This window comes from Oryzias latipes, chromosome 15 (genome assembly GCF_002234675.1).
Source record: "Oryzias latipes chromosome 15, ASM223467v1".
In the NCBI taxonomy this organism is placed as follows: Eukaryota; Metazoa; Chordata; class Actinopteri; order Beloniformes; family Adrianichthyidae; genus Oryzias; species Oryzias latipes.
In genome coordinates this window covers 9,853,261-9,880,931 of record NC_019873.2, presented here as the reverse complement: position 1 = coordinate 9,880,931, position 27,671 = coordinate 9,853,261, and the positions used below count along the sequence as shown (strand labels likewise).

The window sequence follows — 27,671 nt, the reverse complement described above, 5'->3', positions numbered from 1 at the left end:
GGCGGCATTCATTGAGGCCGTCGTCGTCATCACTCAGGTGTCTCATTCGTAGGAGACTCCGCGGCGGGCGAGAAGGCGCCGAACCCTGAGCAGAGTTCCCAGCGGAGGATGTCTGATAGTTGTTGCTCTTTTCTTCCCTTCAACGCACTTTAATAATTCTTCCTACGTCCCGACGCGCACGAGCCTCGACCATGAGCACCTTGATGGCGTGTAAAGCCGGACGATGCGGTGAGTGCCACGCGCTCACACTCAGCGTCACCTGCAGACCATAGAACCAAAAATCTCCTCAGTTCTTTTTAGACTTCTTTTTAGATTGCATAGATTATCTTTAACTTTTTCTTACTTTAGGTATTCGAAGTTAACTTTTTTTATTCAAAAACAAAATGAAAATAAGCACAAGAGTTACAAATAGACAAATGTGCTCGAAATTTTTAGTTGTTGAAGTAATAAAGTTCATTTCAACCAAAAAGTATCCTTATAAAAAACATGTATTATCATTAAAAATGATAAATAATTGTAGTAAAGAGTAATCCTGATGACTCAACTTTGCCCTGAAACTAAGTGTGTGTGTGTTTTGTTTTTTGTTTTTGTGCACAAAAAGTAGTACACTTGAAGTCTAACTTAATAAGTATACTTGAGTATAAGTATAGCTAGTACCAGTATACTAGTCAGGTTCATTTAGTGAAGGAAGTATAATAAGTAAATACTTCTTCAGACTACACTGAAACATTTTAAGTTTACAATATAAAGATAGTCAGTAAAGTAAACTTCTAGTATACTGCCTCACGTTTAGTACACACTGGGTATGCTTGTAGTACATTTAAATCCACTACTTTTTGCTAAGACACAGTGAGAGTTGATGAGACTAAATCAAACATCTGGATGTTTACTTTTGCAGCTTCAGAAACAAAAATGACATCATTGCAGAGCAGGACCTTTTGCAACACGTCTGTGTTTCAGTTTAATGAACAGGAAGCGTTTTTTCATCACCTAATAGCTGGATCAGTTTGAACTTGTTAACTACAGCTCGACGCTTTTTCATGGAATCAGTCTTCATTTAAAAAAATATGCAACTTTTCTTTGCATCTATTAAGATATAAACTTTAGATGCATGCATACACTTATGAGTCAAGTTTTGACAGTTGTGTTGTTTCCTGCAAATATGTTGATTGGATCGACACAGTTTCTACTATAAGGAGGAAGCTGGAGACATCCGCTTATCTTAATGTGAAGCATACGTACTAATGCTTTTTTTTTTACAATTTGGGTTTACTGCTTCTGTATTTAAAGATACGTTTATTTATAGTAACCAATAAACCTATGAAGCAGGTTTTTGGACGGTGGGAGGAAGCCGGAGTCCCCGGAGAAATCCCACACATGCACGTGGAAAACATGCAGATCTGCTAACAGATTACAAACGAGAAAAAAGTTTTCAACAATTTTCCCAACCTGTCTTATTCAGCTTGTCTTTAACTCAATAACGTACACAGATCTGGAGCTGTAATCATTTTTTAGTGAATTATCTTTTTTTTTTTTTTTAGTTTTGCTTTTGACATACTTTGGAAAGGCTTGCATCAACAAAACTTGGTTAAATTTAAATACTGAAACACAACATAACAACATGACTAAGTAGTAGCGAGTCATTTCAACAGGTAGAACGATTACTTTCACTTGCGTTTATTTTTTTTAGGGACTGTGTTGTACAAACACCATCCCCTTGAGCTCCTGACATTAGTTCAAGTGTAATATGTCTCCCATAAATGAGTTGATGCTGGTGATCAACCGTTAGGTGGGTTAAAATTGTTGTTGACTGTTGGAGGAGTAGCCAATATGAATATACAGTGACGCAAAAGGGGACCTTTCCAGGAATTAAGTCATTAGGTTTTGTTCTTTTGCAGTTGTGGTATGTTAGTTTTACGTGTAGGTGGTGGAGCAGAAAGATCTTCTCTTTTCCGGGGAGTCTGGTAAAAATGTCAAAACCATGTTTAAAAAATGATTTAAACTAGGGTTTGCACTGATGAAGTGTTAGTGCACAGAGAATGAAAGCAACAATCGGGTTAGTTGGATTAGAAGGACGTTTTGGTGCGATTCAGTAGCAGTGAACCTTAGTTTGCGTTTTTCCCACAAAAATACCTTTTTAAACCCTTTTATTTACCTTTACATTCATTAGAAAGAATGTTTATTTAAATTATGCCTTAAAAACCCTAAATATAAAACTACGACAGACAAATACAGATTAGTTTTGCTTGAAGTCTTTATATAGATTAGAGGAATTAATCCTAAAATATGAGCTTTTATGATTGGGGGACTTTTCCCACTGCTGCCCCGGACCGCTTAAATTCCTTTTTCTCATATCCAAGGTAAAGGAACTGACTTTGTAGTGATAGATGATGGATGAGCGCGTGTGGAACACTTCTCAGTGGAGCCAGGACATCAGATACACAGATCTGACTGCTACAAAATATTTTAAACGCCTCTCAGTGTTTCAACGACTCATTTGAGCTACAAAAGTAGAGAGGAGTATCAATGCAAAGAGTTTCAAATGACAGGATCCATTCACTTTCTGTTACTGGTCTTTGTCTGTTTACGTCCCATAGAAGTCGGAGCTTATGTCATCTGCTCTAACATATGTCGCTAAATCATTAAAGGAAATAAGAAATGCAGTTTAGATGACTTCCAGACCCGTTTTATTTCATTTTTTATATTTATTCAGTATATTAACCATGGGGAATGTCGATTTATGATCATATTTGACATGTTTACATGCTAAAAAATACAATAAAACACATTCAAGTTTTCATTACATAAAAACGCTAACATACATAAAAGCAGCAGCTGGTAACGATGAATATGTTGCACTGTTTATTTGTGATATTTCGACTAAAGCTTCTTACAGACTAGGCCTGCACAATATACCGCAAATTTATCGTTATCGCAATATCCAGCTCTGCAATATGCATATCGCAAAAGACGGCGAATATCGCAATAAATCGCAAACCCAAAATGTGTTAAAACAATCTTCTAGCAGCTTGAAGCATTTAACGAATGAAATAAATCCCTTTATGCTTTGACCAATCAGATGGACGCCTTCCCATTGTTGACCAATCAGATGGAGGCCTATTATGTTAACCCTGGTCCTGAAGAGCCTCAACCCTGCCTGTTTTCCAGCTCTCCTTAACCAGCTTGCTGTTGATTGGCTGACTCAAGTGATTTCACATCCTGATTGACTGAACACACCTGATTTTGGTTATCATTATCGAGCAGTCTAGGGAGAATTGGAAAACAGACAGGGTTGAGGCTCTTGAGGACCAGGGTTAGCCACCCTGACGTTTGTCCCCCATGTCGATGAGGGTCATTTGGAGTATAATTTTTAAACTGTTGCAATGAAATTGGAATGATGTTTTTGTTTATTTTTCTATTTGTTTATTTACCGCAAATTTATCGTTATCGCAATATTGATCACTAATATCGCATATCGCAAGTTTTCCTCATATCGTGCAGCCCTATTACAGACTATTTATTTCAACCTCAGGAAACTTAGTCAATTTGTTAAAAAAAAAAACAGGATGCACAAGCGAAACCGTGAAATGATTCAACAAAGTTTATACCTAAACAGGCTTGATGTAGGTTTAATCTTTTTTCTGTACAAATGAACAGAGCTGCTTTAAAACAACTAAAGTTTAAGACAGGGAGCTTTCAAATGGGAAATTACAGTATGTTTGTACTTTTAATTTACTGAATAATGGATGAGATGGGTCCGTGTAATCCTTATCGCCTTTTTTGAAAAATGAAAATTGGATTTAAGAATGTTTTACATGTGTTTCCCCAGATTTCAATGCCAACACCGTGCGGCTTTTACTTAGTGAAACCGCTTTCAAACGTGTGACTCTGGATAAAAAGACGTGTTTAGAAACATGGGAGGTTAATTTCTGTTTGCCTGGAATCCTGTGTGATCCATAAATACAATGTCATTCCCATAACCGTCACTGATCTGTAATTTACTGCAGTTCTCGGGGAGCGGAGTTTAATGTTCATGATGGTCTCAAAGTGACTTCACTGCATTTCTGTGTGTAGTTGTTTGGACTTTTTCCCACACAGCTTATTAGTCACAGTAGTACTAACCTTTTTTAACTAAATATGCATATGCGTTTGCACCAGTGCCCAGGAAAGCCACAGCTGCACAGTCACACAGTGGTATTCACACCTATCCGTTTGTATTTTTATGGGTGACAGAACTGAGCATTAAAAACAACAAAACTTTGCCACTTGTAAAATTGTCCTTATTTTCACCTGTAGTGTGACGAAAGATGACATGTGGGTGGTTGGTGTGAGAGGGGTAGATGCAATGGACAAGGGTTAGATGAAGGCTGAAGATTTGCTGAAGAGAGGAGTGGAAAAATAAAGAGGAAAAAGTGGAAGACTAAAAAGAGTGAAGTTTGCTGTTCAAGAGCTGCAGGCAGAACCTCAGGCAAGCCTTTCTTTGCCATTTTACACATAACCATAGAGCCTTTTCCCTTTCATCCCTCTTAAAGTCTTACTCCGATCATCTTTTGATTTATTGTCAAAGTGTTCCTTCCCAGTGTTTTTTGTTTAAATTATAATTATGCCATTTTTAGCCAAATTAAAAAATACCTGTGCTGTTTTCTAGGACATTATTATTTCTGCAGAGCAGCTGGAGTTCATTACAAATTTGCCTCTGAGCTGTGGGCAGGACTGTTGTCAGCCCCGCCCCCCAATTCCCCTCCCTCAGAGCAGGGAGCTTGTGGCCACCCCAGCGTATTTTCAACGTCACAAATGCAAACGGCAATGTCTCCAAAATGCAATTTTGAGCTTAATTTACTTTATATATGTCCTCAGTCATCAGAAAAATGCCACAAGAATGTTAAAAACACCAAAAAAACACTTTTCATAAGAGTGGATCTTTAATGCAAAGATTCAATCTGCACACAGTCACGCACCAGGGAAATGTTGCTAACTGAGTCGCAATCCTCTCATCAACTTTGTTTTTTTTAGGAACTTTTAAAATAGAAAAAAAATTCACACTTTTTAAGTAAGTTTTTTATAAATGACTTTCATGCAGGACCGTTGATCTCAAAGCTTTTAAGATGGTTCAGACCGAGAAAGGACTACCTTCATAATTTCCTAATAAAACACTGAGTCAACAGCTACTAATGACTAGACCGATCTGCTAACAAGGCTGAGAGGTGACCAGAGAAACTCATGACAATCTACTGTTGATGTGGTTTCAAGACTTTCACTTCCTGCTTTGTGTTTATGCATAACAGCGATTGGTCTGGTCCCTTTGAAGTGTCTTCAATGCCTCTTACTGTGTTCGTAAAAAAAAACTACTTTCTAATTTCTATTATGTTTCTGATCTGTGGTAATGTTGGAGTGAAAGTATGAAGAAATGGTGTAACATCAGTCAGATGATGCTGACAGTATCCTGTTATACAAAGAAATAACATCCTTAATGAAGCATTTCTATTGTTTTTTGAATTATTCCTGCTAACTAAGACTTTTATTGTGTAACATTTTATATTGCATCAAGCCAGAGATTTGTGTGTCCATTCTATCCATTCAAACTAATGTGTCTGTATGTTTGGAGCCACTTTCCTGTGGCCAGACATAAAGGATATCAATACATAAATCTAGTTTTTACACAGTGGAGCGTACAGACTCGAGAGTTTGTCTCCAGTTTTTTTGTTTTTGTTTTTTTTTTTGTTCTCAGTCTGACTTTCATGTTTCTGATGCAACAACTTTGTGAGTTTGCAACATTAGTTGGGAATGTACTGCAAAAAAACACCCACAAACCGCTGTATCATCTGTCACCGTTGCTATGAATGATGCAATGTTTTTTCAGATTGCATCTTGCACATCAAATGTTTTTAACATAAGGAGCTCCTCTGGTTATACAGTTTTTTGTTCTTTGTTGGTGTATAAATAGGTACACAAGTGTGGGATTTCTTCGCCCCTAGAAGGGGACTGTTTGATTTAACAGCTGAGTTGGAATGAGGATATAAATCAAACAGGTCTTTATTGTGCAACAGCTGCGTAGAAAAGTTCAGGTGTCAGAGTGAAGGCATGTTACTTATACAGTAGGGTGGGGCGATGTCCCTTAAATTGGCAGTTGACGATGTTTGCAGTAAACCATCGGGTAGACGATGAAATCGTCGGGGCGGGGGGCGGCTATTTGTAATTTTTCGTTTTTATACAATTATTATGTACTATGTATGTAGCTTCTCAGCGGAACTCATTTCCCCTTCCGGTATTTCAAACACTACTGCGCATGTGCGAATGATTTATTCCGACCGAATGTGTGCCCCATTTGAACATTTGTTATAAACGGAAAAAGTTTTTCTGGGCCATTGTACACGGTTGGATTCTAATCCGACCATTGATCTGATCAAGATATTTCGCACATGTAAGCGCGGTTTATGGTGTCGACTCGCAGCGTGGGGGGGGTGGCATCCCGATAGTGTCTCTCCATCGTGAGGTCAGTCACCCATCACGATGGACAATGGTATTGTCCATCGGCACAACCCTATTATACAGTTGTAACCACATGTTTACAGACACCACATAAAAACACAGATATGCTATTTTTTCTCACTGTGAGACATGACATAAAAGTAAACTTTTCCTGTTCTAGGTCAATTACAATTAACACAATTATTTTTATTTGCTAAATGTCAGAGTAATAACTAGAGTTTTTTTAGACAGGTTTTTATTACTTTTGTCAATGTCAAAAGTTTACCTACGCTAAGATCACTATGCCTTTAAACAATTTGGGAAACCCCAGATGATGTTCTCATCTCTTTGGAAGCTTCTGATGTGTTTATTGACAGCATTCGAGTTCATTTGAAACACACTTATGAATATATATTAGGGCACATTTGAAACACACTTGCTTGTTTGTAAAACATCATGGGACAGTAAAAAATAAATCAGTCAGGATATTTGAAAATATTTGTGAGTTTGCACAAATACTAATGAAAAGTATGTAAACTTTTCACTTTGATAAAAGTAAAACAATTTCGTTAATTGTAATTGACCTAAAACAGGAAATATTTTCTTGTAATTCATGTCTGACGGTGAGAAAAAAATGTGTGTTTTTCTGTGGCGTATGTAAATAACTGGTTTCAACTGTACTGTTAGAGGCCAAAGAAATGTTTAAAAAGCTTGTTGAAAATCATTCTAACATTTTTTTTGGTTTAAGTTATTGGTCGGTATAGGTTGTAACCTGTGAGTGTGTACTGAGGTGAGTTTTTATCAACTTTGGTGTCATTTCATGTTCAAAATAGAACTTGATTTATAATGGAAGCTGTGCTTTTGATTGGTAAATTAGATGGTAAATGGTGCATTGTTATATAGCATTTTACTACCTTTTTAGAAGGCTCAAAGCACTCAACAGTCACAGTTCCATTCACCCATGCACTCCTACAGTCGCACAATGATCCATCCCCGCTGCCAAACACTGACGCCAACCTATTACCACCAAGAGCAATTGGGGGTTCAGTGTCTTGCCCAAGTACACTTCAACATAGTTTGGTTGAAAGGGATCAGTTTGTTTTCCATATTTGTTTGGACCAAGTATGTTGTTCTGCTCCAGACCAAATAAGCAGACTTAGCTCTGTCCAAAGAGGTGGTCTCCATTAAAGTGTAAAAAAGACCAATCCAGGTATTGGTCTGAGAAGCATGTAGCAAATCCTTATGGTCCAGTTAACTTTTAGTCTAATAGTCATAGGGGAGTCCAACAACTCCACAGCCGGGGCTTCATCACATCAACAACAGATGCTTTCAAAATTCAAAATGTTTTTTTAAAACTTTTTTTATTTTATTTAACTTGTCCTGTCTAGCAGCTGAGCAAACAGATAAGACTGAAGGTCTCTTGTATTGGACAGATTTTACAGTTTCAATAGGGGGTTGTGAATCTTCTGACACACAAGGTGTATATTTGTATAAACCCCTTTTTGTATTTTTAAACATTTCTAAAAGTAACTAAATAATTATCGTCCCAAAAGACCTCCATGATTTCTTTCCTAAAGCTGCTCCAAGTGCAGCCATCCTCACACATCTCTCTGTTTACAAATTTTTATTCCACATACTTAAAAGTACAGTAAACCAAGCGGAAAAAAAACCAAAATCTGGACTCTATCCAGACTAAGCAAGTGGACCTGACAAAACAAACTGACTTTCCTGGTCTATGGTGGCTGGGTAGCTCGGTGGTTGAGGTGGAAGGCTGCCATGCAGGAATCCAGGGTTCAATTCCTGGAGGGAATGAACTATTACCATATCAATGGTGAGCAATTAATATCACCCAGTGATTATAATTTTGTATTTTATACTGTTCAATTCCTGTAACCAGCATCCACATCTAAACCTTAGATTTTAATCAAGCAAATAATTTCAAGTCTCTCTAACCTTTTGACTTATTTAAATGCTCCCCATGCATCACTTCTGCTTTCCAACCAGAGCAAACACCCACTTTAATGTATGTTTCTGTGACTCAAACACCTCCGCAGTGATAACAGCTCTTTTGGTGGCTTTGTCTCTGCTTCAATATCAAGTCAGTTTACATCAGCTAATTCTGATAATTACTATTACAGGACTGATAATATGGATAATATCAGGTAGATGTGAATTTGGTCAGTGTTTGCAATTTTTTTTAACCCGTTACTAACAGATTTATTCTTGTGTTTTCAGACTTTATCCTAAAATTCCACCAATTTTTATCTATGAACTTCACTTTCGTCAAACTGAAGCTTCCACAAAAGAAAGTTTGAATGTGTTTTTCCTGATAATAATGTAGTTCAAGTTGCTGGCTACGTTCACACTGCAGGCTGAAACGACCCAATTCCGAATTTTTTGCCCCTAAGCGGCCCAATTCCGATCTTTTCATGACAGTCTGAATGACACAGATCCGATCTTTTCAATTGCGACCCAGGCCCCGTGGGTTTGCCGTCCTGATTCCGAATTGTAGCCGTTCCTTTCAAGTGCGACCGCCGTCTGACCGGCCAGGCGACTTGATTCCGAACTGTACGTCATCGACACGCAACAAACGTCATCATTTTGCGTTGAAGTAGGCGGGAACGAGAACGTAAACATCAACCATGGTGGACGATGCTGCTGAGACCAGTCAGTGTAAGGGAAGGGAGGTCACTGATTGGATTAATATTTGGGCTGATCGCTCTTTTCAAGCCAAACTCCAGGGCTCTTATCGCAACTGGGCGGTTTTTGAAAAAAATTCCAGCTAAATGGCAGAGCGTGGTGTTGAACCTTTCCCGCGATAACTTTTTTTTATTTCTCCCCTTTCCGACCGTGCTCAAGCGCGGGGGACCCGAGGCGATCATCCTCCTCCCTGTTCTGATCCTTAGATTCTCCAGAACGGGTTAATAAAGAGTCCATAGCATTTATTCTGGGGGAAACCTTCTTTTCTTTCCGTCCTCCGTAACACACAACATGAATGCGCGCCGACACTGCCCCCCCCCCCCCCCCCCCCCCCCTATTCTCTATCGCGGCACGCGCTTGCACACACACACACACACACACGCGGGGGTGGGCCCCAACACATACACATTCCTCTTCCACTACAGTACAGTGGTTACAGACGATCCCGACTCCAATGCCTTCTTAAAATGAAAAGATTGTAAATGTGCTGCTCCTTCATGAAAATAAATTTAATATTACAAAAAGAGCTCGGCTTTTGACAACACTGTTGTTGACATCCATTGTTAACGTTTGCTCCGCAAACAACAAGTGACGTCGTTCACCGTTGAGTATTCTTCTGGCTTCTGCGCATGCGGGTCTCGTTTGGGTCGTGTCACGGTCACACTGGAGATCACAAAAGTTCGGATTTACTTGGAAATGTGAACGGTCTAGCAAACAAATCAGATTTTTTCAAAAAATCCGAATTGAGCATTAAGCCCTGCAGTGTGAACGTAGCATAAGGCCCTGCACGAGTGAACACCAAGCTGTTCTTTGAGTCTTTGCTGATTGCTTGTGATTTTTATTTACTTTGATTACTTGTTCTTAAATCTTTAAAGAGCAGGCTAATCCATTGCAGCTCAAATACACTAAAAACTGTGATAACCCTCTAAAGTAACTTATCTGTAGAGAGCACTGTGGTGTGGGTCAGGTATTGGCATGCCATTCGCCTCCATTCATGTGTGGAAACAGGCTCACGACAAAGCTCGGGCCCAGTAGGCTGCTGAGAAACTGCTTAATCCTTTCATGGCAGACTTGGGTGGTCAGAATAGAGAAAAGACTGGTTCACCTGCATGGAATTATGGCCCCTAAGCAATGAATTGTGATGTGGTTTATATTTCATCTCTTGAACTTTATCCAGAGCATGCAGTTACATGCTCCTGCATTCCCTGGGAGGGAGAAACAATGTTCAACTGATCTGGGGTTCGACTTACTTTGGATAACTTGCTGCTTGGCTTTATGTCTAAAAATGTATTGTTTTATTTTTAAAGGGAAAAATTAAACTGAAGAGTGTATTTTTGTTGTAGAAAAGCAGAGGATCACAGAGCTTCCTTAGTCTGACAGTATCTGAATTAAAAACAGAATTTTCACCAGACCAGTAAAACCTGCACAAAGCTTTAATGTTCTCCTCTGATATGTCTATGAATCAGCTGAACACAACTCTGAAAGACAGATTTTTTTGGTTTTCACAACTCTGTATCAAATCAGACTTGATGTGTTGTCACAGACCACAAGACTGAGTAGTACACAGTTCAGATTGTCTTTTAAAACACATATCCACTATCTCAATTCATAATGACAAATCTAAAAAACCCTAACCGCTAACCCCTAACCATAAGAATACTCAATGTAAATAAATAAAACTGTTGTGATCAATCTGAGTTTAGACCAAGCTGTAATTGTTTTTTAATGTTCTAATGTTCTGCTCATTTAGGATAAAGAATAGCAAAGCAAAGTTTGTCAACATTACCTAATAAATGTATTAATAGACAAAAGTTAAAGTTAACAGAAATACACACGAAAGCTTAATGGAGAACCGAAAGTCAACATTACTAGCTAATAAAATAAATCACTGTTAAAGTGCTATAACTTCTGTTTCAAATGAAGGACTTCTCCCTTTAATGAAGCAGATTGAAATATGGCATTTGTCCTTCGTTATTAAAATGTTAATTTTGACATGAAGCTTGAAGTGGGTCTCTTTTAGAGTTGGTAGAAATTGTATATTTTGTATATATGAAAAACTCAGTTTAACCCCAAAATGATCTGTTCTTTGAACAGATAAAATCACATTTATTTTCCTTAAAACAGTTTGTTGATTTTTGTACAGGATATAGATGTCATCTGTTTTGTTTAGTAGTGAAACAGTAGTGGGCATAGTAATGGTCTGTGTTTCACACCACAGTCTTTTTTGACGTAATTCGAGGATATTCTAAGCCCCCTCCTCTGTTTATAATGGTAACCAGGTGAGTAAGCTGGCAATATTTGCTCATAGATAAGATCGCAGTGGAAGCAAAGAGCAACTTCTCAACATTTCCTGCTAGTCTGCGTGGGTCTACTGCTGCGGCGAGGAGAGGAGGGGGGATTACCTTTTTTTACCCCATTAGAAATTTGCTCTCTGTCTGCCACAGTTCCGTTTTCCATCCTCAAAAAAATAAAGTTAGCGTTCTAATATTGGCCCTCTGTTGTCACTTTCTGAGGTTGTGACTGACAAGTGCAACATCCTTTGCTGATAGAGTGCTGTCAAGCAAGAAATTCAACAGATATTCGACTATTTGATCTGATCTCTTCCTTGTAACTGTTGATTCAAGGCAAATTAATGAAACAAAATTTATATTTGTTTTTTACACACGTGCATGTTCTTCACCTTTCAGCTTATCCCATCAGGGGTCGCTACAGCGAACCAGCTTTCACTGATTCACACGGGTGGCTTTGTAGAGATTTTATGCCGGATGCCCTTCCAGATACCAAAGGACCCACGCCAAATTAAGCTCATTGCACGCCCTGGGAAGCAAGCCCAGGTTTCCTGCATGACAGTCAACTGAGCAGTCAACCCAACCAACTGAGCCATCATTAATTTGTTGTTTATGAGTTACAAACATTTTGTGGAATTTGATATTGTGGACATTCTGTTGTCATTGGCCTTTTAGTGAATTCAGTAAAAGGAGGTGTCAGTTTTTTGTTACATTTTTATTCCTGATGACATCTTTGATTATTTTAGACTTATTCATAAGAAGGGAAAAGGAAATGCGACCTTTTTAAAGTGATGCATTTTCTTCCAGACATTATACATGTGTTAGTTAGTTCTGTAAAAAAAAGTAAAGTGTCTTTCCAGGCTTTACCCGTCTGCTTACTTCAGACAGCCACAGGAAAGTAATGTGTGACTAACTGTGGATTCAGACTAACCCTGACCTACATGTGGTCTGACAGAGTTGGTGACAGGAAATCTTTTAAAGAAAAACAAGGATCAGAGCCAGTTTCATTTGTTGTATGTTGTACATCAGGAGTACATAGTTCACATTTCAGAGAAGGTACCTCCACCTCTCCTTAATGGCATAGTACAGAATTAACATTACATTCATGAAGAAATTATAATCTTCTAGCCTTGTTAACACCAGTTGTATGAAAAGTCCTACAATTGTCCACAAAGGCCCAACCTCCGTCTTACACACTAATCCCAGGACGGGATCAAGAGAGGGAATGTCATCCCTTTACCTGCAAAGCCCACTACATCAAAGAATTGACAGAAAAGTCTAATGGTTTGGAATTAAAAATGTTTTAGTTTAGTTGATGAACTCCACAAAACTTGTTTTTTATTAGATATAGATAATATCAATTATGATACGTTGGGTGATTTGGTAAGTTTTTACTCTCCACATTGTTAAGTTAAGATGCACAAATATTGACATATTGACATAGTTACCCACTGTCTTAAATTTGATCCACACATTTTTAACATGGTGTAACTGTATTATAAAGAATTAACTATTAAAATTATCAACAAATTTTGGATTCTTTCAAGCAAAAAAAGGAAAAACAAAGGATGAGTTATTCTCACCAATGTTTAGGAACGGAGCTAAACTTTTCCCGCGTAAAGGTGTTTTTAAAGTTTCATGGAACAACTGTTTTGAAATGACCAAGAAAGGCCCTATTACTGCTCCTAGTGGGATGGATTTACTCCAGGGCAGAAAACATGGACAAAGATATACGCAATGGGTTTTTAAGGACAGTTTGGATCATGCTAATAAGATGGGAGTCACAGAAATGTGTGTATCAAATATAATATAAATGGTTAAAATGATTATATAGGATTCAATATTCCCTAACACCATAAATGGTGGGCTCTTTACATTGAGCTGGTTTGTGTCCTGGAATGTGCTGGGCTGTTATTTGGATTAACCATTTCAAAATCTGTCGATCCGTGATAAGAAATCCCTACTAATCCAGGTGCTAAAAGAGCCATTAGGACCATTTTCTTAGACCAAAACCCAACGAGACCCGGAAAGCCCCACTTTTTGTGACCATTAAGCCTTTTATTTGTAAGATGTAGCTTTTAATTATATACGATGATTCAATTATACCAACGTTGTACTTTTCTATATGCTTAACAAACTTGATTTATTTCACATTAGACAGCAGCACTTTCTAGTTACTTACAAAATAAAATACAGCCTGTGTCAATTAACTTGCTAACCTATTATTTTCAAGTCTAAGAGCTACACGTGGCTCTGAAGCGTCATGTTGCAGCCCCTGTTGTTAGGACATGGGGGTTCTGTATTCTGGCGCGCTTTTTGGCAGTTTACCCTGTAGCTGACCTTTTGTGGCTGGTGGTGAGAAGCATTTTTATAATGGGATGAGTGTTGAGTTCCTGTGTGGACAATAGCCATTAGGAAAGTTCTATTTACGCAGACAAGTGACCCAACTTTGAGGTAGACCCTGTTCTGTGAGGATTCTGTGGTTTAGTTTGGTTTTTGAGTTTTGATTTTGAAGCTGTGGATGATTTACTTCAACCTGAAGTGATTGACAGGGGACAACTCAGAACATGACCAAAAACTCAAATTAAAAATTTAACTTAACCACAGAATCCTCACATATTGCTGTTTTACTTGTGTTTAAGTATGATCTGACTTTACTGTGTTAATGTTTTGGTTCCAGCAAGCAAAGGTTCTTTTTTTACAGTAGATATGGCTTTTTTAAAACATCTTTAAAAATGTTTTTTTGATTAAGCAGAGTTTTGTAGTTAAATTTAGTGGAGTTCTAAGAATTTTTAAAGTATTTTTTCTGTCCGTCATCTGTTGAAAGCAGTGAATGTGATCCTGTCAGGTGTAGTTCTCAACATGCTGGTTTTTTATAGCAGTTGTCTACTACCTTTTTCAGTCCTGTGATTGGTTTAATGTCAGACAATATTGTCACGCAATGGCCTGTACAACGGCCATGCACACACATTGATTCCATTCAGATGCCACACGGATGGCGCGCAGGGCAAGAACCAAACCTCCAGTATTCCATTCAGAGGTCGACCGCTTTACCTCTACACTACAGTTAGTGTAGGAACCATTAAAATGTGATATAGATTTTTCCATTAACCCATAACTGGAAGCTATATAAGATGGCAACTCAAACTAGTTCGACTTTAAAAAGTGTGACAGGTAAAAGCAGGTGTTTTCTGAATATAGACATAAACATGAGCAACTTTATTAGAAGCAACTTCGTAACATGAGTCAGTTGGTTGCTGAGTATTGCCTGGGAACAACTGGCAATACATCCATATGTGGAGTAAATACTCTTGGTTTTGGTTTGTTAAATGCAGATTTATTTTATTTTGAAGTCAAAGGCTCCTCTTCTGTTATCTCCCTGGCTCTTTTCTGCTGAAAGAAACGTTCCAAATACGTTTTTTCATTTTTTATTTGCTAGCTTGGGGGTTTCAGTTTAGCGTTTGGCGCTTTAGGAAGCAGTGGATGTATTTTCAACATGTAATTGAGCAACTTGACATGTGTAAAGAATGAGTCGAATGTGGTGGAGAGAATCCGGTGGTTTCTAAAATAAGACCTCCTTTAGATTTAGTCCTTAAATAAAGCGGAAAAAAATGTAGGTTATGTTTTTTTTCTCTGTTATCCAGTATCAACCACGGACCGGTACCTGCTCTGGGACTGGGATCACTTATTTATAGCAAGAAAAGAATAGAATAATAAAAACCCTTGATATAGATTAGGGCTGCACGATGTGAGGAAAACTTGCAATTTGCAATATTGGTTGTCAATATTGCGATAATGATAACTTGCAATACATGAACAAATAGCAAAACAACTAAAAACATTCTTTCCATTTCTCTGCAACAGTTTAATTTAAATAAGAGTCAACATAACTTAAATTAGACTCCAAATAACCCTCGTCTACATAGGAGGCGAACATCTAACATAAAAGGGCTCCATCTGATTGATCACATGCATAAAGGGATTAATTTGATTTGTTAAATACTTCAAGCTGCCATAAGATTGTTTTACCACATTTAAGATAACCATTTATCTACATTTTCACCAACTTTTGCGATATGCGTATTGCACAGCTTGATATCGCGATAACGAGAAATTCAACGATTTATTGTGTAGGCTTAATATAGATAGATATGGATTGATACATATATATATATAAACAAATTTTAAAAAAACTCTCGTCCTATGCGGGTGGTTTCTCCTCCAAGCTCGGGTCCTCTACCAGAGGCCTGGGAGCTTGAGGGTCCTGCGCAGTATCTTAGCTTTTCCTAGCACTGCGCTTTTCTGGACTGAGAGGTCTGAGGTCTTTCCAGGGATCTGTTGAGATCTGTCTGTGATTCACAGATCTGCAGATAAACTGAATGAGGTTTATCATATCTGCTTCCAGGTTCTAAATTAGCTCAATATTCTCTAAAGAGACATGACGAGAATCCAGGCTTCAAACTTAAGAACTAGCTGTTTTTTTCCATAAGAATGCAAGTTTAATGCTTGTGGAAAGCTACATGTAGGATCAGTTCATCTTGATGCTGGTTTCCTGCTCAGGTGAAAGTATTCCTTCTTGTCATGTAACTCAAGAAAGGCCAGAGCTGGTCCTTATATGAAGCCCTTTGGATAAGATGGCTTTCTAGTGACGTGGACTGACGAAGGCCCCGTCCAGGTATTTTCTGGAGCTGAAAAGCCGTCTTTGTGCTTCGGTTCCAGCTCATCCGAGAAAAACCTCTTGCTAAAAATATACCTTCACGGACAAACAGCTCTGGATTGGTGAGCATTTTGTTTGTGCTGAACAGTATTTCCATTGTTTGGCTGCAGTCTTATGGACTTTTTTTTTGGCAGGAAAAACACACAACAATAGTTAATGTGCAAATCTCTTCATCACAAAATGAACAATATTTTGTTTGCCCCATCACTGATCTGAACATCGACATGTTTGCTTTTCGTACCAGCATGTGGCTGTTCAGCATGTCCATGTGGTTGAGACTTTGACATTTTCTAGGAATGGACAGAGTTGAACTGTCGTTCAAATGACTGACTCTCTCCTTGCTTGTTGTTTGGAGCAGGCAGAAGCAGCTCGGAGCCTGTGGAGGACACAGACACCACCAGCTTTGTGGCAGAGATTGTGAGAAAACTTTTTTTCTTTATCCTTTCCTCCAGCCTTCTGTTTATTTAAATGCTGTCTTGACTTGCTGTCTGTCCGGTTTGCTTTGTGATAATTTTTTTTAATTAAAAAGAGTCAGAGTCTTACAGTAATCTGCTGAGAAATGTACCATAACTGAGCACACAGGGCTGTGATTGCTAGTGCCCAAGGGCTCATGGAAGTACAAGTTTCAGCAGGCTCGTCTCTGTCTTAGCACAGAACAGAGTGGTTTTGTTCATCAGCGGTGGAGCCACTCTTACCAAGAGACAGAACATAAAGCTTTTTAAAGAGGCTTCAACAAAGCAAACATGCCTGTCTTTCTCAGGTTTCCCCTCAGCTCTGTTCACATGTTACATTGTCATGTTTGTCTTTGTCTGTCTCCCACAGTCCTTGGAGACCAATTACCCTGTCCAAGTCACGGATCCTCACGGTAAATAAAGAGCCCTCCTCTCCACAAATCGCACGTGGAACGATTCTTTCCATATTCCTGCTGTAAATCTGATTTAGAGATGAAAAGGGTTTGAAAATCTAATATTTTTTCTACAGTAACAACCTTCTAGCCAGTTGTTTCTAACATATTTTTCAGACTATAAGTTCCAGATGCAAAAAGAGACATAATAAAGAAGACAAAAAAAAATAATCTTTAAGTCATACTTTTGGGATAATTTTTTTTTTGGAACAAGAACGGACGGAAAAGTTAAAAAAGACAGACTGAATATCTGTACGCTTCACTACCGTAACCGTATTTAGTTCCATGAAAAATATGAGGAATCCAATATATTAGTGCAAGCTATGAACTATTACTAAGATGACCATAAAATAAAGAACACGCTAAAAAGTTAAAACTTTTTTTGTCACTTATAATAACTAAATGTGTTAAACTCTTCATCCTTTGTGTCACTTTTGACCAATTCCACAAGTCCGGTGTAAGACTGAGCGGCGCTTCTTCTTCTGCTTTGCTGTCAGTAGCAAATACTGATGCACACACCTACAGTGGCCTCTAGTGGTTGTTAGTGGGAAAATAATGAACACATGGGTCTATTTATTTTAAAGGTAATCACATTTGTCTCACCTGAGTATAAGTCGCAAACACTGCCAAACTATGCAAAAAACGCGACAAATATTCAAAAAATGCAGTCCTTTGATCTGATAGTAATTGTTTTAGTTTTCCTAAAAGCATTTCTTGGTTTTTCTACTGAAAATTAGGAATGAAAATGTTAAAACTAAAAAAAGAAAAAGGACAAAATACACACTGAACTTAATTTTTGGACTTAATTGAAAGTTATATTATTATTTACAGCTTCAGATACATTTTTTGCTGAATAGCTAAAGAACATTGGATTTAGTGATTTGATGATTTTGCACCTTTTTGGTAAAGCATCTTTGAATTTGAGGTCTGTTTTTGTGTTAGTGAAACTCAAAACAACCTTCTTTGCAAAATCTTGAATTAATGTCATATAAAAGGTGAAAATTACCAGCATAATGATGGATTTGCTTCTGTGAAATATTCATACTTTAAGAAACATTTTTCTCTTCTACGAATGATTATGCTAAACTGATGGGAAAAAATCTGTAATATATTTATATTTTGATGTATTTGCATGAAATAACATTACATAAATTACATAAAATGTCTTTGTCTTCAGCAGATGCTGTAACACTGCACCTGAGCTCCATGCCCTCCAGATACCTGAACCCCTCCCCAGAAAGTAGGATACGGCAGGTGAGTCAGTTCCTCACTGATTTGCTAAAGAGGGCCAGGGGCCAAAACCACGAGCAGCATGTGCCCACACAAGCCTCTGCATAATTTCCTGCACATAGACTAAAACATGTGTAAACTTTTGTCAACCCATCAGATCAGGCTTTCCAATGAAGAACATTTAAAAAAGGAAGCAGCAATCTAAAAGGATTTTCAAAAATGGCAGATTGCGCTTTGTGGCATCTCCTCAAACTTTATATAATACTTTATCATGCACAAAAGATCTGTTACCATAGCTGTTTTGAAAGTCATGTCATATTTAGAAGGTGAGCGCCTTAAAAAACGTTTTGATCCTTAGGGACCCTGGATGACTGTACAATGAGGTGCATAAGGAAAAGGTTTATATATAAAACTCAGGCTCACAACAGAGAAATATCTCAAAAAGCTACAATAAAAAAACAAAAACATCCTGCTTTATGAATTACTGCTGTTATAGTTCAAGTCAGTAGAAGATTATCCTAACTTAATAATGAAAACCTACCAAGTAAGCTACAGATTACTATGAAGGATTTTTAGCAGAATTACCATACTAAGCAAGCAAAAAGGGAGACAAAAACTGTAAATTGAAGGTTAAGAAAACCTCCAGCAGAACCAGACACAGTTAGAGTAACTATCTGCTGTGAATGGTTGAAGATGTGAAGATGGAAGGTCCAATTAAATATACAGAAACATCTGTTGTTAGACCATCAGGTAGAACAAAATGTTTCTAGACATTTTTTACTACGGCCAAGGATAAGTAAGAGTGAAGTAGATGAGACCTAGGTGTGTCGTGCAGTTATTGGCACCAAAAAAATGTATAAAAAAGGAGCACATTTTGTGTGTTTTAGTATGTACCGTATTTCCACACTATAGGGTCCACTAGATTATAAGGCAAACCTTCAATGCATGGTCTATTTTCAAAAGTATGTGATATAAAGTATGAGGTGCACCAAACTACAAGGCACATTAAGCAAGACAAAAAAGTCAGAGATAAGTCTGTCAGTTGGTCAAACTTTATTAAGTGCATTTAGTATCGTAAATTCCGGGCTATAGAACGCACCTGACTACAAGCCGCACCCTTTTCATTTTTTAAAAGGTAAACTATTTTATACACAAACGAGCCACACCTGCATATTAACTGAATACACCCACGTATACATGTTGCAGTGTGCGTTATGCTGCAGCATATGTTATGCACGTCTCCAATAGTCTCAGAGAGGGAAAAGCAAATGCAGATTACATATTTTCCTTTCTGGCATTATAACCTATTTATTTGAACACACTCACAAACAGCCAAACAGCATGGATGTCACTTCTGCTCACAGCCACCTCAGTCACGGTGATGAACTTTACACCCACGATTCCCCACTTCCCAAGAGTCTTAGGGGCTAAAGGTGGGGCTAACCTCCAGGTCACCACACTGTGATGTAGATTGAGGATGTGTATGTGCTGAAACCGCGCGCGCATGTGTAAGAAGGGGGAGGGAGCGCGTGCAGCGCAAGAGGGAGTGAGAGCAAGAGCAGTGAAAGTGTGTTGGGGGAGTGTGTTTATGTTTGTTATACAGAGTGAAAGAGCACTGTAATAAAAGAAGGTTTCCCCCAGAAGAAGATGAATGATTCTTTATTAACCCGCTCTGGAGGTTCTGGGGGTCCAAACGGGGAAGTGAACAACTGAAGGAAGATCCGCCTTCAGCGGAGAGGAAAGAAAGAAAGAAAAAAGTAATTGCAGGAAAGGTAAACACATGATATATTTACAAAGAAAGATGGCACACAGAAAGAGTTTTCAAAGTTTGAATAACATACCTGAGCTTTTCTTTCCAAACAGTGCCTGTGACACGGCAGCAATAAGGTAGTAACAGGGCTGGTTAAAAAACATGAGCGTAAAAGTCACTGAGAGCTTTCTTCATCTTCCTCCTGTGCACTGAAACAACGGAAGTCTCCCTCCTCAGTGTCGGATTGGAATAGCGTCAGAAATTCTTTGCCACACTCTCAGTCTCTCCTTCGTTGTAGATGTCAGTGTCACTCTCATCCTGAGGCAAATTCCCTTCTGACCTTCGCTATCCTCTCCGTCTCGCAGCAGACCGGCTTTTCCAGACCCGTTGGTGATGGTGGATTTTTTCATACTGCTTTTAATGATTGCTTTTAACTTGAAAGCTGCGTCATATTGTAGTGGCGGTCACGTGCACGTTGGGTCTAATGGCAGCATGGGATTGTGGGATGCGGCTGAGCGTGGATGTTTCTTTTTGTTGCACCATGACTGAGGGGTCTAAGAGCAGAAGTGACCTCCATGCTTTTTGGTTGCTTGGGGGTGTGTCAAAATGAATGGACTTGATGTCAGAAATGAGAGTATGCATTCAGCTACTCTCATAGCCTCTTCCTGAGACTGTTCAGAGTCCAGAGGTTTATGGTTCATGGATAGTTGACAATTACAGTCAGTTATCTGAGTGACAGTTCAGTTGACTGACAGCTAGAAGCATCTGCTCTTCTTTTTGAATTTCCAGTGATTATCTGTTCAGGCTATTCATTCTCAAAGTGGGAATTTACATTTAACTTGCATTCCCCCTGTCTCATGCTTACCTTTTCTGCTCCAGTGCCCCTAGCGGCAAAATGCATAAATTAGCCGCATCCTTGAATAAGCCGAAGGTTTGAAAGCGTGTGATAAAAGTAGCGGCTTATAATCCGAAAATTACGGTAATTCTAGAATTTGTTCGTTACATACTGCACGTTAGCCATGTCCGAAGCGTCAACATATTCACAGTACCTGCAATTCCTAACCCTGTGTGCAACACATAAAAACAAAACATAAAAAAACTGACTGATATGGCCAAAACAGATGTTAATGTGACCATCCTAACCCCCAACCTTGTTAGTAATATGTAAAAAAACAAAGTCTGCTACACATTAGCCACGTTAGTGTTTTTACAATAACACCCAACATTTAGACAGCACTGTGCACCTCTCAGAATCGCTTTCACATCAGTAAGCACAACCAGAATCATTCTATTTCTAAGGCGCTCCGGATTATAAGGCTTTTAAGGGCTTATAAGGGAAAATATGGTAGAATTACTTTATATGCATTTCAGACAAGAATAGCAGGAAAAAGGAGACAAACACCAGTTTCATTAAAAAAAACTGAATTGTCTGCATATCTTTGTAGACAATTTTAATGCTCTGCAATAGATGATAGTTGTGTGATAAGCCAATTTAGCTCAGTGTGTCTTTGAATTCTTCTTCAATTTTCCCTCAACTTGTCTATTAACGGTCAAACAGCCAGTTCCCATCATCATCTTACTGCAGGTCTGGAAAAGATGAAGCGCCTGTGATTACTCTTTAATTTGAGCGATGAGTGTACAGGATGTGGTCTCTCTTTCCTCTGCAGCTGTGAGCTTTGTGATAACAGAGTGAACATCAATGGCTCATAGGCAGCATTTTCATAAATAGTTGCTGCGTTTAGGTGAACTGTATGGAAAAGGGTGGTTAGCTGAAACTAAAGAAGAAGAGACTTAAATCCTTACAGTATTCCTGCTCTGGTAAAAATGTTCATCATGTCAAAGGGCTCATATGAGATTTATGTTGAAATTGCACATCCAAGCATTTTGGAGAAAATCTTCAGGACTGTTTGAGATGTTTAAATCCTGCAATTTGTTGCTTTTTAAATCTGTTTTACAAAAATATCTTTATATTTTCTGCGTCATTCTAATTTTGTAGTAATGATCAAATGTATTCAACTATTGTTCTTTGACTTGGAAGAACTGGAAAGTTATTGATTAGTCCAAAGTTTTATGATTGAAAATATTCTCTGGAAAAGGTTTAAATTTATGCTAAAAAGAAAACCTTTTTACCACAAAAAATGTTTTCCATGATAGACAGAGGCTCTCTCTTTTTCTGTTTTCTTTGAATTTGTGGTCGTCCACATTGGTTTTTCTGTTGTCAGTCTGCTGTGCAAAACGTCTGACAGTACATTTCCTGTTGTGCGTATATTAGCAACAGTGCAAAGGGAATTCACACAAACTGTTTAAGTCAGGATTATTTGTGAAATGCAATGCAAATTATTATTCTCATCACAACTGATGATAACCAAGCCCTGTTAGTTTCCTGATAGGAAGGACAAATCGTTCTCTTAACATTCTTGAAACCTTGGAGCAAGATAACAATAGATACAATTTTATTGAGCCCACATCAAAGGTTTTAATTTGCTTAACTCCTAAAAACACAAGTGCTTACTGCTGCAAAGATACAAATCTAGGGAGATAAGGCAAAAAACAAGTTCACATTTTTTACTAATTTACAGTAATAACAATTATTAATGCAAAGGATTATGTCTAGAAGGGCATTCTACATGAAACTGAATAAAATGTTATGGATGAAGCATTGATTGTATATGAGAACTGGACTGAGTGACCCCTCCCCCTTCAAAACAGGAAGTATCTGCTGGTCCCAAGAAACCAAGTCTTTATTGAGAAATACTGAGAAATAATCATTTGTCAAAATGACCATTTTTGCTTTTTTAACATGCTCTCGCGAATACTTTTTTTTTTCATAATATATTTTTTTCATTGCTAGTAAACACAAGTAATAACGGGACCCTTAGATACCCTTAGATAGTATGTGGTGCCCACTGGCCCCCATGTTGAGCGTTTCGAAACGTTTAGTTAACAAATTCTCATGAGCCTGGAAGTTCTGGTTTGGACTTTTAACAAGCTCACTCCTGATTGGCAAGAGTGGTTGTAATAGTAATGTTGACTCGTGAAAAATGGCGTCTAAATTGACTTCATTTGGTTGAAGCTAGAAGTAAACTACTTTCTATAGGTGACGTCACACTCGGTTGTAAATTAGTCGATGTGTATGAATCCCAAACTTGATTGGTTAATTGGTGATTCTAATAGTCAGCCAGATGTGACAAACAGCAGTCTACAGTCAGTCCATATCAGTTCAGCTCAATTGAACTGAGTTATAGAAATGTAAAGACTCCTTCTGATGAAAATGGTGTTTTTAACATGTTCTTATGGCATTTTTCTAATGATGGACGACATATAGAAAGACGGTTTGGGTCAAATTTTCATTTCTGAGTATTTCTTTATTTAAACTTTTGTAAATCAGGAGAAGACAAAAAAACGTTTTTTTTTTGGAAATGGAGCTTATTTGTGACGTAGAAACTACACTGGCCGGACCCCAAGCTCCATGCTCCAAGCTTTCAGAAACGGGAAGGGGGGCGGGGTCGATCCGGGCCAATGGTCTAGGACGCAGAGGCAAATTTCTAACCCTTGTGCTATCCTAGGCACTTTAACATTGGGAGTTGGGTCATCTAGACCAGTGTTTTTCAACCAGTGTGCCGCGGCTGACTAGTGTGCCGTGGGAGATGGTCAAGTGTGCCGTGGAGAAATTGCCCTCATTAATCATTAACTGATCTAAAAACATTTTCCATCTCCAGGATATCAGCTCTTTGTTCATCCAAACAGGCCCTGATAAAACACTGAGTAGTTAGGAATATAAAAGATCTTAAAATTACTTTTTCTTTGTGTTTATTTAATTCTATTAAAGAAATTTTGATAAGAATGACGTTACTGCGATTTACCTGCAGCTATGACGTTTGCGGAAAAGTCCCGTCCCTTTAACTGTCTCCACCAATCATTCTTGAAGGCTTAATCACATGTCATCAGTCTGACCAATCAGAAGTGCTTAAAGTCTTCACTTCCTTGTTCTTAATTCTGCTGATAAAGTCGCTCAGTTCTAACAAAAATACCAGCTAAAGCTCTTCTTTAGCGGTGTAGCTTTCCACAGAGTCCGGTGTCAGACCGTGAAACAAGTGGACAATACAATGAAGCTCAGAGACGCGAGTCTTTCTGCAAGTTTTCGGCAGTCTTCACACTACATCTCCCATGATGCATTGGCTTTAAGGGCCAGTGTCCCAGCGCACAATGAGTTGTCCTTGCGAAACGCCTTGAAACCACAACAAACAAACAGTTTCTAAATTTTCTAATTTAACTTTCATTTCATCTCTTAGAAAAAACAGCCGCAACTTCCTGCTTTTCCGGCCACAATTATCACAAAAATGCACGTGAGATTGCGGGGGGGGGGGGGGGGGGGGGCTGTCGATCAATACAGACCATGAATTTCTGTTTTTTGTTTTTTGTTTGGATGCTGGTGTGCCGCGGGATTTTTGTCAAGGTCCAAGTGTGCCGTGGCTCAAAAAAGGTTGAAAAACACTGATCTAGACCCACTAGACAGTGCGCTGAACCTTTTTTCTTCAATGATTTGTGATCTTCACTGGTGTCCGTGGATTACATGAAATCTTTCCACCTTTATCCACCTTTGTCATGGTAGGGAGAACACGTCAATGCAAGGGGGGGTCATAGGATAGCACCAGGGTTAATGAACATTTCAATGGTGTGGGACTTAAAGATGTGCTGCAAGCAGGACAGCACATACAGTGGAAACAGTTTTAGTGTCAAAATGTGGAGCAAGCTCTAAAAATTCATCTTTGTTGTATTTCTGTTAGATTTTTGTTTATTTTGTTTAATTCACATATTTGAAGGTTTTAAAAGAAAACAATACACGTTTCTGTGAGGTAGAATCACATTCATGCCTCAGATCTTTACATGACATTTGATAAAGAAAAAGGTTTTTTTTCTACAACTCATGACATTTTTCATTACTAGGTAAAATGTGTAGCTGATGTTCAAACCACAGGATTCAGAGCAACTGCTACCAAAATATTCATTCATAATGACATTCATAATTTTCTATTCCATTTCATCCTGCTCTTTAATTTCTTCATAGATTAAAATAATTGATTTTATAGTTCTTGAAATTAAATGTACTGTGTAATTTCTTGCAGCCAGTTGAAGATCTGGAAGACTGCACTTGCCCAACATCTACGTCTCCAGGTAAATCTGCTCCTCTCATGAACGAAGATAAATCATAAATCGTCAAAACTCTTGAACTGCTGTGATTTTGAGCCAACATGTCATTTTTGACCTCAGACTGCCCCAAAGAGCTGCAGATGTTTAGCAGTCCCTGTGAAAAATGCTGCTGCTCGGCACCCCCTCCCAAGATCAGTGACCTCATGAACGACAAAGACCTGCTGGACATACTGCGACTGAAATTGGACCCAAACCACTGCACCATCAAAAACTGGAAGAACTTTGCGAGTCGCTGGGGGATGAGCTATGATGAACTGACCCTGCTGGAGCACAGGACCCAGGGCTCGTTCTCACACAGCCCCACCCAGGAGTTCCTGCTGCGCTACAACCAAAAGACGGTCACCGAGCTCACAGAACTGTGCCGCATTTACCAGCGCATCGACGTGCTGCGACTGCTGCAGAGCTGGATCGAAAAGGACTGGCCCTCACGCTGGCAGCAGACTCATTAACCTCTAAATAGTTCTCCAGTCTCTTTTTGTAGAGACATAGAACAAATAAAAACTTAGTACTGGTTTCTCGTGCGCTCCATCTGGTAAACCAGTTCTACTTTTTTTTATTTCTATGTTCCTTTAGGTTCTCTGCAGTTTTTCTTTGGGATTCTTTGTTTGTTTGTTTGTTTGTTTGTTTGTTTGTTTTTTCTTATATCCAGTCTAAATTTCTTTGAGAAACCTTTTAGTACAAATCACTGGAAAACTGGCATATTTGAGTAGAAAATGTCAAATACTTCTGACCTCACTTTGTTTCTTTTCAGTCGTTTTAGATTGTTGTGAACAGACGGACACCGCATTCTTCACAGCTTGATTCGCGGCCCTTTCACTGCGGCTGTGTAATAAAGGTCCAGCTGGCATGGTGTCAGTTCACACTAGCTGCGTTTCCATTGACTATTTAATTGTGCAAATTGCATTTGGGATCATACATTTGCCTAATGGAAACACAATTTCGACAAAAAAAAAAAAACGCACATTTATCAAAAACAACGTTTTTGCGTTTGGAAGAGGTGGTTTTTGAGACGTATCAAGATTGATATATTTCGCAAAACTGCAATGGAAACACTTTTATAAACTAAAATGAGTCACATGACCAACAACCGGATACCAATGGCTGCCATGGACACCACACAGCGCCCCCACAGGAGCTCCTACAGCATCACACAGCTCATCAAACGTTGTGTCATGCTGAATAGTTGGATCCAAAGCGCCTCTTTTAAATCACCAACCACAATTTTCCAAAATTGTTTGATCCGTAGCCGCTCCCAAATGTGAGGAGCTTGCCGCTCCATGGCCTAAGTAAGACACCAGCGTCTCCTTGGAGAGATGATGAGCGCTAGTGCTGTGGCAGAAACTTGAATGTATCTGCTGTAAGTCAAAGTATGTCGCCATGTTTTTGAATGACTTGTCGAGTGAGTTGGTTTGTATTTATTTGCATTTGATTTAATGGAAACAGTGTAATTGTAAAAGTGTGTTTTTTCAATATTTCTAGAATTTCTATGAAGTTTTGCGCACATGTGTAATGGAAACACAGCTAGTGTGTCCTCAATAGCAAATGATTCCATTCCTTAAAGACCCACTCTGATGAAAATTGCGTTTCTGTTGTTTTTAACCTGTTTATGTGGCATTTTTCTAATGATGGAGGACATTTATAAAGAAAATCAAGCATAAATTGCACTTCTGAATATTTCTTTATTCAAGCCAGCAGCAGAAAAATGTCCGTCACCGATCTTTACCTATCAAAAACACTTCTGAAACATTTCTGATGCTTTGTGAAACATTTATTAAAGAGCATTGCTCAACATAAAGATTTTCTTTTTTCAGAGCATTTGCCTGGACTGTTGTGTACTTTATAATGCACATTAGGAGTGTCACTCCGCCTTAAAACCAGGAGCCCGCACGGTGCATCAGTCCAGCAGCGGCGTGTTCTGAGCGTCGCTTCTTCCAGAAGAGGCCAGTTTCATCCATCATTCATTCATCCAGATGGTATTTATTCTCCGCCATTATCTTCCTCAAATCAGATATTCTCCGTCCGTTTCTGAGTTGGCTGATGCCATTTCGCCATGCAGGCACAGACTTCGGTTACAGCGATTCAGGAACCGGAAGGACAAGCTGTTGCTCACTGGTAACCCTTGTGCTATCCTAGGCACTTTAACATTGGGAGTTGGGTCATCTAGACCCACTAGACAGTGCGCTGAACCTTTTTTCTTCAATGATTTGTGATCTTCACTGGTGTCCATGGATTACATGAAATCTTTCCACCTTTATCCACCTTTGTCATGGTTGGGAGAACACTTCAATGCAAGGGGGTGTCATCTAAGATACCACAAGGGTTTTAAATATTATTTGGAAGCCGGGAAGGAAGGCGATGTGCTGGCGTGCTCTTCATCTCCTTTCCCCTTCTCAGAAATTCTAG

At 38.7% G+C, this 27,671-nt stretch overlaps 1 protein-coding gene across 2 annotated transcripts; it reads left to right on the top strand.

Annotated features, from left to right (window-relative positions):
• Nucleotides 1-27,065, top strand: edaradd (EDAR associated death domain). Of its 2 annotated transcripts, none has more exons than XM_011484144.3 (6): nt 1-228; nt 16,532-16,590; nt 16,996-17,038; nt 18,255-18,331; nt 25,184-25,232; nt 25,329-27,065. In XM_011484144.3, the coding sequence occupies exons 1-6, from the start codon at nt 192-194 to the stop codon at nt 25,715-25,717; spliced, it is 654 nt and encodes a 217-aa protein (XP_011482446.1). In that variant the 5' UTR covers nt 1-191; the 3' UTR covers nt 25,718-27,065. The 2 variants fall into 2 exon arrangements, with proteins under 2 accessions (XP_011482446.1, XP_004077260.1); XM_004077212.4 differs by having other exon boundaries at nt 3-228; nt 18,258-18,331.
• The last annotated feature ends 606 nt before the right edge of the window (nt 27,066-27,671 follow it).

What these genes read in the sequence shown, in the direction of transcription:
- edaradd (XM_011484144.3), top strand. Translation starts at nt 192, where the DNA reads ATGAGCACCTTGATGGCGTGTAAAGCCGGACGATGCG. An exon ending in GTGTAAAGCCGGACGATGCG is followed by an intron (nt 229 to 16,531) that starts GTGAGTGCCACG and finishes TGTTTGGAGCAG; the next exon opens with GCAGAAGCAGCTCGGAGCCT. An exon ending in CAGAAAGTAGGATACGGCAG is followed by an intron (nt 18,332 to 25,183) that starts GTGAGTCAGTTC and finishes AATTTCTTGCAG; the next exon opens with CCAGTTGAAGATCTGGAAGA.